The sequence below is a fragment of the Notechis scutatus genome, chromosome 4 (assembly GCF_049901735.1).
Source record: "Notechis scutatus isolate UNSWTSFEM ecotype Mainland chromosome 4, rNotScu1.2, whole genome shotgun sequence".
Lineage (NCBI taxonomy): Eukaryota > Metazoa > Chordata > Lepidosauria > Squamata > Elapidae > Notechis > Notechis scutatus.
Window position 1 is genome coordinate 127,364,477 of NC_142012.1, and position 15,753 is coordinate 127,380,229.

Below are 15,753 nucleotides of genomic sequence, written 5' to 3' on the forward strand. Positions count from 1 at the left end.
ATCTTTCAATGTCATCCAGAAGAACCGCTACTGGGCCGGTTCAACCCAGGCCTTCCATATCGCTAGCTGCTTGATAGGCCCCAGAGCTACGCCAAGATGACCTCCTGCCAGAGGCCTGGATGGAGATGGCAATCAGACGGGGCATCTCAGCTGGGGTACAACAGATGATGATGGCCAGGCAGCCTCCACCTTCTGACTTCAATTCCCACTCGATTCAGTCACGATGCAATCACCTTCATTACTAGCAGGTACCTCCTCCAGAGGAGTGTTATATAATCCAAAATACACATTCACATGATGTACAGGATGAGGGAGAGCAAAAGGACCAGATGGAACAGGTTGGGGAGGGGTGTATACATGACAGTGACCAGGCCCTGTCAGAGGTGGATCCCTTGAAAAGGGGCATGTCAGGTGATGAAGGCATTAAGCCAGACCAACTGACCTTTACGGGTCTGTTCCAGCCTCAACTTTTCAGATCTCTGTTGTTCAAGGCAAAAATTGCTGCCCGCCTTGATATTCCCTCCCCCTCGGTCCAACAATCTACAGTACAAGGGGAGTCAGAAGATTTGATCTTCTCCCAACCAATAATGGAAGATGTCATCATACCTGTTCCGCAAATGTTCTTGGACCTCATCCAGAAGCAATGGGCCTCTTCAGCAACGTACCCCCCTCCTACAGGATATGATAGAAATTTTTTAAATTTGGCTTCTGATTTCTCAAAATTTCTTAATGATGGTATTAGCATCCTCCTCTGCAATTCCAGCTGAAGCAGAGGAGGCTCTCAAGCCAGAAGAGAAAAGGGCCGAATTATCTCTACATAAGGCACATCAATCAGATGCATGTGCCATAAGAGAAGCAACAGCTGCATCTTTTTTCACTAGTTCATCTCTCAGATGGCTATGGCATCTGAGGGAAACCATTCCAAATTCTAATATCAGGATGCACCAGGACATTGCCAAACTAATAACTGCCGCAGAATTCTCTGCGGATGCTACATTCAATTCTGTCAAGTTCCTTGCTCGAGCCATGGCATCTTAGGTTGCAGCTCGCCGATTGCTATGGCTCAGACATTGGCAAGCAGATATCAGACACAAATGGAAGCTTGCTTCCTCCCCAATATTGGAAGATAAATTGCTTAGCACTGCTCTGGACCCACTTCTGATAGAGACAAGAAGCAAGAAAAAGATCCTACCCTCTTTTTTGTAGATCATAAAATAGACCTTCCAAGCCCTTTCGGAGGGGTTCCTTTCATCACTTCTATCAAGGACAATACTCTCCAAGATTCCAGAGAGCTTCTGGATTTAAGACCAACCAACAGCCAGATAGATCAGACCTTGGAGATAGGTACCGGAGGGGAGGGCAAGGTAAAAGAACCTTTCGTGGGGCAGGAAACAGAGGTTTCCAGTGCCCAAAATAGGTCCAAGGACTGTGTCCCTATTGGCGGAAGACTAAGGCTTTTTGCAGACAGATGGGATTTCTCTACCACGGATTCCTGGGTTAGAGATACCATTAGATTCGGCCTGGCTCTGGAATTTCAGCCCAGTCTCCCAAACTTTTTCATGACATGCCCTCCCTCCAGAAATCCGGTGAAAAGGAACCTGATGGAAACAGCTATTAATCACTTATTAGAGATCCAGGCAATCCAACCTGTGGCACCGGATCAGCAAGGGCAAGGCTTTTATTCACTACTTTTTCTAGTCTCAAAGAGTTCAGGGGAATGGAGGGCAATTTTAGATTTAAAATGACTTAATCGTTCTCTAGGTGATTCTAGAACATGATCTCTGGACATCATGTGCTCATTCTGATGGACAATATGGCCACCAAGGCCCACATCAACTACTAAGGGGACACTCATTCAAGATCACTCATGCGAGAGGCTGATCAATTGGGCCTCTGGGCAGAGAGCCATCTGCTGTCCATCAGGGTGGAACATATCTCGGACAGCGAACGTACAGGCAGACTGGCTCAGCAGAGTCATGGTCGACCACTCAAAGTGGCGCTTCACCCAGACCTATCAGAAAGATTCAGTTTCCTGAGCCTGGAGCTGTTTGCCTCCCCATCAAACACCCAGTTACCCAGGTTTTATTCCAGGTTTACAACACCAGGGGCAGAAGGGACCAACGCACTCCGCAGTCCGTGGCCTCAAGGCCTGATATATGCCTTCCCTCCGCTTCCGCTCATCCCGAGGGTAATCAAGAAGGTACTGGCAGAGAAAGCAGAAACTCTGCTCCTAGCTTCCCACTGGCCCAGACATCCATAGTATGCAGATCTGGTCATCCTGTTGGTATCCAGACTCTGGAGGATCCCTCAGGACAGAATCTCCCTCAGGGAGTCTTAATTCATCCAGAACCACAGTGGCTCCAACTGATCATCTGGCATTTGAGTGGACAGCTCTGAGTCAGCTCAATTTCTCCAACAAAGTCATACAGATGATCCAGGCCTCTAGGAGGCCTTCCACCAACAGAATCTATGACACAACTTGGAAGGCCTTCTGTGACTGGTGCTCCAAGGGTCACATTCATCCCACCGCAGTATCAGTGGCTCAGATCTTGGAATTCCTGCAGGAGGGGCTGGACAAAGGCCTTTCCCCCAATACCATATGCAGACAAGCGGCGGCTCTGGCCTCGGTGTTGTCCTGTGGGAATCTGGAGTCCCTCGCTTTACACCCGATGGTGCGCAGTTTCATTAGAGGCGCAACTAACTTGAAGCCTTTTGTGGTACACAAGTATCCCACCTGTGACCTGTCTGAAGTACGACAAGCGTTCATCTCAGAGACATTTGAGCCATTATGATCAGGAAGCCTGCACTTCTTCATCTTCAAGCTAGCCTTCCTTGTGCCATCACTTCAGCCAGATGAATATCTCTCCATAAGAGAGGACCTTTGCATATTCCATCCAAACAAGGTAGTCCTGCGGCTGGATCCCTCGTTCCTTCCCAAGGTGAATTCCTCATTCCACAGGACATAGGAAATAATGTTACCAGACTTCTGTCCGAGCCCAACCCATGCCCAAGAGAAGAAATGGCACACCTAGTACGTCTGGATGGCCCTCTGCACCTACTTAAAAAGGACAGCTTCTCTTAAAAGGACAGAATCCCTGTTTGTATCTTTCCAGCCCTCCATGCTGGGCAACAAGGTTATACCATCGACCATAGGCCGGTGGATACGGGCATGCATCGCCAAAGCTTACGATCTTCAAGCTCTTTCATTACCCAAGCGAGTGACAGCCCATTCGACCAGAAGCGCAGCCACAACGGCTGCATGGACTACACAGGCCTCTATCGAGGACATCTGTAGGGCAGCTACATGGTCTTCTCCATCCCCGTTCATAAGACACTACAAACTGGATGCCTTCGCTTCAGCTGAAGCAGTCTTTGCCAGGCGGGTGCTTCAGAAGGTGCATATAGATTTGGGGACTCGGGACCAGACTGCTACCCACCCTTAGGACTGCTGGCTTTGGTATGTCCCATTCCTTGGATTCTCTACTCAGCACACTGGAGAAAGGGCATTGGTCTTACATGATATGCTCCTCGTTGTGCTGAAAGAGAATCCAACCCCATCTTGGCGACCGGCTGATCCAAAGTCCAGGAGTTAACAGAATCAACACTGAAATATGTCAAGTCAATCACTATGCCTTTATCAAAACTGGGCATGCGTAGTTGGCGTGACCAAAGAATTGATTGACTCAGTCTCCGAGCAGAAGAGCAGAGATAACTAATTCCTTGAATTCTCTCTCAGCACACCAAGGAGGAGCATATCAGTGAGACCAGTGCCTCTTCAACTTAGTAGCTTCGAAACCCACTTATCCATTAGGGAAATAAAATGTCTGGTAAATGCTAAAACAGTGGTTCCCAAACTTTTTCAGTCCACTCCCTCCTTTGTGCTACAAACTCATCCTCGGTGCCCCCCACCCAGGGGTGGGATTTAAATTTCTGTGGGTGTGGCCTAATTTGAGGGTGTGGCTTGCTGGTCATGTGACTGGCTGGTGTGGCTTGCTGGCTGGGAGTGGTTTGCTGGTCACATGACTGGATAGGTGTGGTTTGGTGGTCATGTGACTGGGTGGTCATGGCCAGGTGACTGACAAACCAAATACAAGTGGTCCTCACTTAATGGCTGGTTGTTTAGCAAGTGTTCTAATTTATGACTGGCCTCCCCAGAGCTACTTGACCTGTTTTTGGAGTTTTGACAGCCATGCACACATATACACACACTCCCTTCTAACCCTGCTAGAGCAGGTCATTGGACTAGAATCGGCAAAGCATCTCTGATTAGATTCTAGTAGTGAATAAAATCTAATCAGAGGTGCTTTGCCGATTCTTGTTGATTTGTTTTATTTTTATTTCTTTATTTTATGTTGCTGAATCACATTGACATGTGTGTCCCTTCTTGTGCACAGCCCAGAAGCTTTTGTGATTCTTTGCAGCAAAAATTACCGACCCCTGGCTTTGCTCTACTTTTCAAACATGCCACCACTGCTGCATTTTAGGTGCTAGCCCTGCAGATCCACCCCATTGAGCCCACTGCACTGGAGGGACCTGCCCAAGCAAGTGTGAGCGAAGCAGTGCACCAAGTCAATGGGGTGAGCCTGAGAAAAGGAAAGAGAGAGAAAGAAAAGAAAGAGAGAAAGAGAGAAGGAAGGAAAGAAAGAAAAGGGAAAGAAAGAAAAAGGGACAGATGAAGAAAGGGGGGATGGAAGGAAGGGACAAAAAGAAATAAAGGAGGGAGGGAGGGAGGAGAAAGATAATGAGATATCTATTCTAATCCAATCACTTCTTCCAGCAGGGTTAGAAGGGAGTGTGTGTGTGTGTGTGTGTGTGTGTGTGTGTGTGTGTGTGTGTGTGTTCTCTCTGTAATTTACCAGTATATTTTGGTTTTGCCTTTTTCAGAATTGGCACTTTAAAACATAGGGGAAAAGTAATTTTTTAGGGTGGAGATCTGGTCCAGTGGATCCTGTTTAAAGCCTCAACAAAATGTGAGAGCTTCCTGATAGTCTTGATCAAAACCTTTAACAGAAGCCAAAGATGTTTCAATGTGGAAAAGGGCCTCAGTCTAAACTAGGCCTAATTTCAATCTGATGCATCAAGTGTCTCCCTCCCTCCCTCCCCCTCTCTCTCCCTCCCTCCCTCCCTCCCTCCCTCCCTCCCTCCTTCCCCGACTGGCTTTGCTCTACTTTCCCAATGTGCCTGCGGGGCCGGCACTTCGAACATACATGGATGGATGGATGGATGGATTGATAGAGACAGAGAGAGACAGGTAGGTAGGTAGATAGGTAGATAGATAGATATATTGGTAGGTAGGTAGGTAGGTAGGCAGGCAGGCTAGCAGGCATGAAGACAGACAGACAGACCTTGTGGATGGATGGATGGATAGGTAGGTAGGTAGATGGATAGGTAGATATTGGTAGATAGATATATAGATAGGTAGACAAAAAGGCAGGCAGGTAGGAAGGCAGGCAGACAGACAGACATACCTTTTGGATGAATGGGTGGACAGACAGACAGACAGACAGACAGACAGACAGACAGACAGAAAGAAAGAATGCGACAGCAGTGGCACTTTGGGAATGTAAAGCAAAGCCGCCGTCACTGCATTCAAGGCACCGGCTCCGGAGCGGTGTAACAGTCAATGGGGTGAGCCTGCAGTCCCGGTGCCTCGAGCGCCCCCCTGCCGCCTTTTAGCGCCCTCCTGCCTCCTTTTAGCGCCCCTCTGCCAGCCCCCTTGGGGGCGTTAAGAGGCGGCAGGGGGGCGTTTGAGGTACCGGCACCGCAGCCTCACCCCATTGACTATTGCACTGGAGAGGTGCAAGGGGTCAATGGGGCGAGCCTGCAGAGCCGGCGCGCTGAACGCAGTGGTAGCACATTGCGAAAGTAGAGCAAAGCTGCCTGCCCTGGGCTTCCTCAACCCTGCCCTGCTGCAGGAAGGAGGGAACAGCACCGCCCTCTACGACGTGAGTGCCCCAAGAGGGGGGGCAGCTTGGGAGGCTGATCCCTGGCAGGTGGGGCACCCTGTGAACTTGCTGTCGGGCACGGCAACTACAAAGAGGGGCGGGCTTGGCTCAGCAGGATCCTGGATATTGGGCATGTGGTCAAAGCTCCCCTTCCTCTGCCTCCCCCTAGGTCAGGGGTCTGCAACCTTAAACACTCAAAGAGCCATTTGGACCTGTTTCCCACAGAAAACAAAACACCAGGAGCCCCAAGACATGGGTGGGCATGGCAACTCAATGTCACTCCCACTGAGTCACATTAACCCCCCCCCCCAGGTTTTGTGGTTTTCTGTGTTTTCTATGGGGAACAGGTTTCTCTTCCTCTCTCTCTCTCTCTCTCTCTCCCTCTCCTCCCTCCCTCCCTCCCTCCCTCCCTCTCTCTCTCTCTCTCTCTCTCTCTCGTCTCCCTCCCTCTCCCATCTCTATCTTTCTCCCTCTATGTCCCTCCTTTCCTCCTTCTCTCTCTTTCTCTCTCCCTCTCCTTCTCTCTCTCCTCTAACTTTCTTTCTCTCTCTCTATGCCTCTTCCTCCCTCCTTCTCCCCCACTCCCCACCCCCTTCCCAATTCCCACACCCAGGGAATAACTGTAAGGAAATTTGGCCATGTTCTTTCTGTCTCTGGAAAGATACAAAAATAAACCTTGCATTCCAAAAGGAGTGACAGTCAGGCTGTTACCTCACATTTCTACGAGGTTGCTGCCTTAGATTGCTGCTGAATCCTTGCAAAACTGGGCAAAGACAAAGAGAGGGGAGCAGACAGAGCTGAATTGAGCCAAATCTCTCTCCCTCCCTCCCTCCCCCCCTCTCCCTGTCTGTGTCTCTTCTCACTCTGCATGCTCTCCTTGGGGCTCTTTGCTGTCGCCTTTTCTTTCTTCCTTTTGGAAATCTGGGCTGGCTGAAGAATGAGAGGAGGAGGAAGCGGAGGAGGGAAGCCTACACTGCAGCTTCTGCTCGTTCCTCAGCTAGCCCAGATTTCCAAAAGGAAGGAAGAAAAAAGGATAGCGAAGAACTCCAAGCAGAGCATGTAGGACTTCTTGGCGAGTTTTTGGAAATCCAGGTTAGCTGAGGAATGAGCGCAAGCCGTGGCGGAGGCTTCCTCCCTCCCTCTCCCCTCCTTCTCCTCTCGTGCGCACCCTGCAGGCCCCACCACAGCCAACTCCATGGCTGTTTGCTGCTCTTGCAGTACCTGTGCAGCACACTCAAATTTAGTGCACTTTACTCCATCCCCTCCTCCTCTTCCTGGAGCCCATTACAATGCAGTGCATCGGAGCTGCCGCATTCGAGGCGCTGGCTCCGGAGCGGTGCAACAGTCAATGGGGTGACCCTGCAGGGCCTCGAACGCCCCCCTGCCGCCTCTTAGCGCCCCCCCTGCCGGCCCCCTTGCCTCTTAGTGCCCCCCTAAGGCATCCCACCGCCCCCCAGGGGGTGGTACCGCCCACTTTGGGAACCACTGTGCTAAAAGAAACCCTTGATGCTTTCTCAATATTCTTTCCTTTCCCTTTTCATCAGTTGATATTACTAAATTATTTGGATATAATTTCATTTTAATCCATGTGTACAATATTTAAATACTAAATACAATACTATATATATATGAAATAAATATTTTATATTTAATTTATGTAGTTGCTCATGACAGTTAAAAAACAAAACAGATTACAATATAGTACAAAAATATATGGCAGCTGATTAAAATTATATCTATTTTATTTATATCCAGAAGGCCTAAGACTAAGTTACTAATATAATCTAAATTGACACTGGATAAACCAGTTTAACAAGTAAATATTTAATAAATTTTACATAATTGATTTTAAGCCCTAGCTCATTGATTTGTTATTAGAGCCCTGTTTTATAGCTATAGTTAAAAATCTGGCTGTTGGCACTCTAATCTTAGGATTTTCACGTGCAAGTAAATTTTTTATATGCTCAAAAATATCTCTTCCTGGTTTAGATTTTAAAATAGTTCAGATAACCTCCTGCTGAAGACTCTTATAAAATTCACCGTGTAATAAAATAGGATCTGTTTCAGGATTAGTACCATTATAGAGACAAATATTTGAGAGATGGGAATTGTAAAAAAATCTACCACATAGCATATTCAATCGAAACACATTTAATCTGACTTTTGAAAAGGCTATTCTGTATTTACTAAAATATAAGCTATTGAGATATTTAGGGAGGTGAAAAATACATCTATAATTATTTCCAAATGTTGCAGATTAACATGATACTTTGACTTTAGCTATTATTTCCTATACTGATTTGTCTTTGATACAATGAATTGCTAATGTCATATCCCTAGAGAATAAATAATCTTGATCAATGCAAATTTGATTAATCTTTTGAGTTACTTGGTTGAACCACCTATTGACAAAGGATTCATTTGGGATTTTCTCCCTTGTTTAAAAAAAAATCTGTAATGAAAACTTTATAGTGCTTACCCAAACTTTTGTTATCAAAGGGTTTTGCCCTGTTTCCAACAGAATAACAGAATTTGAACACAGTTTAGAACTCTGGATAATTGATTTTCTCAGCAATACTTACTTAGCGCCTCAAGAAGGTATTTCAGGCCCAATCTAATAAATGAAAGAAGAACAGCATCATTTGCACATAATAAAGCACAATCATTCCTTTTACACAGTGTTAGACAATGGCCCTCAACCTGAAGTAATCTCATCTCCAGCTCACTAAGATAGATGATAAATAATGTAGGGGCCAAGATGCAACCTTGTCCCACTTCATTTTCATTCAAATGCACGTCATTTTCATTCTAATGCCATCCTAAGTATCAATATAACCAGAAAATGAGGCCCTTTGTACACTTGAGGCCCCAGGCATTTTTTACACGTTGAAACTTCCAAGTGCTTTTCAAGGGCAGACCCATGTTTTTGGTGGAATGTGGTCTGAAACTGTGGAGGGGTGGATGCTTCCTGCAGACCTGTTGCCATTCTTAATTTTTTTCTCCTTACTGGGAAGATTGATGGCAAACTCCAAGGAATAACACATGGAGTTACTCCTATGTAGTTTCTTCATTATTCTTTACCTACAGACAGAATCTTGCCAGGCTAAAGCCAGTATTTGAGAACTATAGATATAATGTTACCAACTGCTAGGGAGAGACCATTTTAATCCTCATTCTGCCTCTAGACTTTTCAAACTCCTGTGCCCTCTGGGAAGCCTCTAGACTACATTCTACCACAGCATTGCAATAATCCAAATGAGAGGTCATAAGGGCATGATGATTGTGAGCAAAGCCTCCCAGTCCAGAAATGGATACAACTGGTGTATCACCTAAAGCTGTGCAAAGGCCCTCCTAACCAAGGCTGCCATCTGCTCTTCTAGCAAGAATTATGAAACCAAGAGAACTTGATGGAGTGGCAAAAGGAAAGAACTCTTTCCCAGAGGGCTAAGAGACAGCATAGCTTGGAATGTCTGGTAGGCAGGAAAAAAGTAAGATGGAACCCCCTCCCCCCAGCAGTTTGCAAGAAATTATAGGGCAGATAATTGCTTTAGTCTTGTAAGATTTTTTTGTAGGAAAACAAGAAATTACTCAGATGCAACTCCACGTGCTGTTCTTGGTTCTTTGGTCCTGATGAAGACCTCCAATTGTGCACCAGGTCCATCTTGGGACAATGCTAAAGGTTGAAGAACCTTGTCAACCAGAAGGCCCAAATTCCAAAGCCTTGGGTTGAATGGACTAACAGAATGTATTAATGAGCATCAACTAGCTGTCAAAAAACATGATGAACTCTTTTATTTTCATAACATATGGACAGATTAACCATAGTTTCAACTGGGAAGCTGTGACTATCCTTGACCAAATCAACTCCCAAAACACTAGAGAATTCTCAGAAGCCTGGCATTCTGACAAATTGGACATCAGTACTGTGCAAACAGACAATCAACAAACCAAAAAGATAACAGATCAAAACTCTTCCCCACCAGCAATCAACATCCTTATGGGCATAGATTAACATCAAGATTACATCAGATCAACAATCAAGAAGTAAACAATACCCCAATCAAGGAACTGCCAAACAAGCTAACAGTAAGTGGCCCTAACACCACTCCTGACAGAGCAAGCTAATATAATATTAATTGAGAGCATTGTTCTTCTTCCTAGACATGAAAAATATTGACAGATTAGGTGCATCAGTTTCCTTGGAGCTAGAGGATTCATTTTGAGCAGTTGTCAAATAGCAACAATTTGACAGGTTTTTTTCACTTTTACATTTTTATTGAGTTGTAAGATAAAATAAGATACAAAATACAAAAGTAAATAGGAAAACTGGGGAGGAAGGGGGGAAGAGAAGTGAGGAAGGATTAGGAAAAAGAAACATTGACTTTCAACTCTCTCTGTTGCAGTAAAATAAGACATTAACATCAATCACAACTTTTTGTTTTTTTTCATAATATAAACTAGCTATTTCTGTAAGGATCTATCAGTCTAATCAGTGAAACCCAAAATCAGACTTTCATTCTTTTCCACTTGAAGCACAAAGTTCAGAAGCAGTCTCCATGTGGGGAAAAAAAGAACTTACATTATTTTCTTTAATCAAAATAGTCAATTTTGCCATTTCAGCCAACTCCCATCAACTTCTGCAGCCATTCGTCCAATCTTCATTCAGCTTGCATATTCTATTGATGCTTTTTTTCTTTAAAGAGTCTCCTGGGAATCGAAATGTCTTTCCATTTTTGTGCATACAAAAATCTTGCTGCTGTCAATGTATATAGTAACAAAGTTCTATTTTTTTTCTCCAGGTCTTTTAACATTAGGCCCAAAAGGAAAAATTCTGGTTTCATCTCTATCTTCATTTTCAAAATTTTCAGTATTAAAATATGAATCATACTCTAAATTTGTTTTGCTTTATCACATATCCACCATATATGATAAAAAGTCCCATCACTTCCAACATTCATTTTACATACCTTCATACATTTTAACTAACTTATTTGGTGTTAAATAACAGCTAAGCATCATATTACTGAGATTTTCTTTTAGATTATAATTTAATGTAAATTTAAAACCCTTTGTCCACATATTTTCCCATTGTTCAAGCATCATATTATATCCCCCATTGAATCATACAATGCTTTACATTATCATTTTCCAAATTGAGTTTCAATAACATTTTATAGATCTTAGCAATAATATGTTCATTGTTTTCATTAGTAAAGTTTTCCAATTCATTTTTAACAAAGTTAAATCCATAGCACTTTTTATCCAATTTAAATCTTTCTTTCAGTTGTTGATAAGTAAACCCAATGGCAAATATAACCTTCTGATTCAAGTTCTTTCCTCTGCTTTAATATTGGGTCACCAGAGTTGAAAGATAAAATTTTAGCATACATCACCCAGTTTGGCTTTGCCACCATTTCTTTTCTAAATAAAGCTCCTTGGGGTGCCACCCAAAGAGGCAACTTCGTAGAGAGCCTTGTTTTATATTCCAAACTTATAGTATGGCACGTCTAACAAAATGATTATTAAAATCAACATTAACTTTACTTTTATCATACCATAAATAGCCATGCTATCCAAACCTTAATTTATGGCCCTCTAAGTCAAGTAACGTCTTATTCTGAAGGCTCACCCATTCTTTTGACCAGGTCAGACAGCATGCATCAAAATACAATTTCATGTCTGGTAGACTCAAACCCCCTCTTTCTTCAATTTGGCAGTTTTTAAACGTAATTGTGGCAGTAAAATGCCACCCCCAACTTCTATTATAGTACTAATTAATGTGTTTATATTTTTAAATGATTATGGTTATACATAGAAATGGTTCTATGTGAGATATCAAGCTTGAGCACAGCTTCTTTCCTCTCTCATGGTTAGGAAAAACGTTACTATGTTTAGCCAACTAACTATAAATATTAGGTTGTTCTTGTAGTTTAATAGAGTTTAATTAAGGAAGCCTGGAATTGCACAAATGCCTAGTGTTCTGTTTGCTGGTCATGGGAAGAGTGAACATGTAAGCCTAACAATTTGTAGAGGCAAATTCTTCCTTGTTATTTACTATTATTTGTAGTATACTACCACTGTAGTTGTTTTCCTTTCAGAGTTCGATTTCAAGCTGTTTACCTGCAGTTTCTAATTTCACTACTAGTTGATATTCCATCACAAGTGACTTTTATATCCAATACAATGTTTTATTTTTGATTCTAGGTAGATATTCTTAAGATAATTTAAGTTAGATATTAAACTAAATGATTTTTCTATCACAAACTATACTTCCTTTTGGTGAATATTTTATTTTGAGCTATTATAAGCTATGCTTGTTAATGACAGGCATGTTATACTCACTCTGATGGTACTTAAAATGCATAACATGTATTGCTGAAAGCAGTGGTTGCTATAGCAACTTTCGAGTAGGTCACAAGCAATGTTGTATATGATCTGGCTGTTAATGCACACTAATATGCCTGATGAAGAAAAGAGAAATATAGAAGCTATAAAATAGATGGTTAGTTCTAAGTGGAATTCATACCACAAACAAAAAAAATTACTTTAATTTCAATGTGATAGTATTGGTTTCTGATAAATTGTAGATCAGCAGAATTGTTCATTTAAACATAGAAGTTCCCAAACTATCCATCCATAGATAGATAGATAGATGATAGATAGATAGATAGATAGATAGATAGATAGATAGATAGATAGATAGATAGATAGATAGTTTGGGAACTTGTTCCCAAACCACACACACACACACACACACACACGGTTTGGGAACACACACACACACACGTAATTGAAAAGGTCGGATAATAACTATACATATTCCTAGTTTTGAATATTATTGATAATTAAATTTCCATCTTATCTTCATTCAGCTTGCGTATTCTATTGATGCTTTTTTTCTTTAAAGAGTCTCCTTAAATATCTCTTTTGAATTTGATTCTAACCCCACCCCCAAAGAAATAAGTTAAAAGCTATGCAAACAATAATTAAAAGCAGGAGAAAGGAAATGAGTCATGCTTGTTCTCCTAAAGGGAAAAGAAACACAATTGGGGTCAAACACAACTCCCAAGAGAATGCCCTAGTCAGTTTTGGAGTAGTATATGTGTATATGTGAAGAAAGAGAGTACAGAAGCCAGGTGAATCACAGAACACCTAAAATTGTGCATGTCGCTGCATTCTGGATCTGTTGCAGCTTCTGGATGGTCTTCAAAGGCAGACCCATGTAAAGCATATTGCAGTAATCCAAACAGGAGGCAACTAAGGCAGACTTCCCCATACTTTCGGGTTTTGCAGTGTTGGGGGAGAGATGGTTCCATGAGAACGGCAGGCAAGCACACATGTGCATGCAGCTCCATTTGTGCAAGTTTGTGGGCAGGCATGCACGCAGCCTGCCTTTCTTATCAACTGTCTTCCCAGCTGTGGATAATGAAGGGAATTGGGGTCCTTTCCTCCCCTGTAAGCCACACAATCCACATTGCTCTCTTCTCCGTTCCTCCGTTCTGCCCTAGGATGAAGAGGGGGTGGGCCTGGTTCTTCCTCTGAACTCCTTGTTCTATCTCTCCCCTGCTCTGCCCAGCCAGACTGCCTGTCCCCAGTTTCTTCCACAGCCAATGGATTCACACTCCCATTCCCTGTCAGCTGTTTGGCTTCCTCCTCAGATTCAGACTCTGACAAGGGCATGACACAAATAATAAATGAATTAAATAGTTATGCATGAAATAATGTCTAGGTTATATTATAGTGATGTAGTCATGTGAAAGAGAAATTACACCCTCTTTCAGTTCTATGGTTTTATGTATCAGGACATAATCATCTGGTCCTTATCAGTTTTTAAAAGTAGGTAAATACAATCTCAGATGAACAACATATGACATATTGCACCATGTCATCATTTATTTTACAAAAAGAAAGCCAAAATGGAAATGCCATGTGTGAAGAACTAAGTACATCTTATGATTCAATAGAACTACCTTTAGTAGCAATAACTAAGCAATAGTTTTCTGTATGAATTTATCCGTTTCTCACATAGTTATAGGGGGATTTTACCCCATTCTTCTTTATAACATTGCTTTGGTTTGTTGAAGTTTGCAGGCATTTGCATAGCTCTCTTGAGGTTGGGCCACAGGATTTCAATCAGGTTGAGGTCTGGACATTGACTGGGCCATTGTAACTTCTTGATTCTTTTCATTTCTAGCTATTGTGTTGTAGATTTGGTTGTTTGCTTGGGATCATTGTCCTGTTTCATGACCCATTGTTGGCCAAACTTTAGCTGTCGAACAGATGGCCTCACATTTGACTCTAGAATACCTTGATATTCAGAGGAGTTCATGGTTGACTCAATGACTGTAAGATGCCCAGGTCCTGTGGCTGCAAAACAAGCCCAAATCATCACCCCTCCTCCACTGTGCTTGACAGTTGATATAAGATGTTTGTGCTGATATGCTGTGCTTGGTTTTCGTCAAACGTAGCACTGCACATTATGTCCAAACTTCTCCACTTCGGTCTCATTGGTCCAAAGGATAGTATTCCAGAAATCTTCTGATTTGTTCAGGTGCAACCTTGCAAATCGAGCTGTGCTGCCATGTTTAGAGAGATGAGGATTTCTCCAGGCAACTCTTCCAATTGGTCTTTTTCTGATTTACTGATTTACTGTCATGAACTTTAACATATAACATGCTAACTCTGAGGCCTGTAGAGTCTGAGAAGTAACACTTGGATGTTTTGTAATTTTTTTTAGCATTGCACGGTTTGAGCTTGGATTTGCTGGAATGTCCACTTCTGAGAAGATTGCCAACTGTCTCGAATGTTTTCCACTTTTGAATAATCTTCCTCACTGCAGAATAATTGACTTTAAATTGTTTGGAAATGGCCTATAACCTTTTCCAGATTGTTGGTCAGCAATGATTGCTTCTCCAAGATCATTGCTGATTCTTTACTCTTTGGCATTGAGTTAACACACACCTCAATGCTCGAGACCAGCAAACTCCAAAACTTTGACTTTTATAGAGGTAATCACACTTGCTGATGACTCCAAAACTTTGACTTTTATAGAGGTAGTCACACTTGCTGATGATCAGTTGAACTTGATTATCAACACCTGGCTGCTACTTAACCTCTTCATACCTATGGAAGCAGTAAGGGTGTACTTAGTTTTTCACACATGACTACTCTGTTTTGTCTTTCTTTTTGTAAAAGAAATGATGACATGGTGTATATGTTGTGTGTTGTTCATTTGAGGCTATATTTACCTGCTTTTAATAACTTCTAAGGACCAGATGACTTTTACTATGTCCTGATATGTAAAACCATAGAATTCAAAAACAGTGTACTTTCTTTTTCACATGACTGTAAATTACAGTACCTATTGTTTGATTGGAATGTAATCTAAATTGGCTTGAATGCTCCTTTTTGATTTTGAACAATCCAAACACTAAATCATTCTGATTGAGAAACCTTTCTTCTCCAGATTTTTTAGATTTTGGTTGTTTTGGATCTTATCTTTAACTTCAGATTTATGTTTAATTAATATTTGTTTTATTTATAGGTTGGATTTGAAAATAATTACGAAGACATTGACAGATACATCTACAAGATATCTTTTTGATTATATTAGCAGGTCATAGTGTGCAACAAAATGATTACTTCAGAGTTACCAGTGTTACAGTGAGTATTAATTTTATAAGTAAATCACAACAATCTATATAGTAAATTATTGGTGATCAAGAATATCCTTGTAAAAAAATAGGATTTGTAACAACATCTTTATATATTTGCTTACAGTTTTATAAGTACTATGTGGTTGAAATTA

General features: G+C 42.3%; 1 protein-coding gene across 3 annotated transcripts in view; it reads left to right on the top strand.

Moving 5' to 3' along the window:
• STAG1 (STAG1 cohesin complex component) overlaps positions 1 to 15,753 on the top strand; it is a 201,555-nt gene that overhangs the window by 40,815 nt on the left and 144,987 nt on the right. For 2 of the 3 annotated variants that reach the window (XM_087964870.1, XM_026687465.2), the window contains exon 2: positions 15,490 to 15,608. In XM_087964870.1, coding sequence (XP_087820996.1) covers positions 15,580 to 15,608 — 29 coding nt within the window. In that variant the 5' untranslated portion in view covers positions 15,490 to 15,579. Of the gene's footprint in view, positions 1 to 10,010; positions 10,032 to 15,489; positions 15,609 to 15,753 lie in introns of those variants that run through there. The other variant, XM_087964871.1, reaches the window with a different exon arrangement.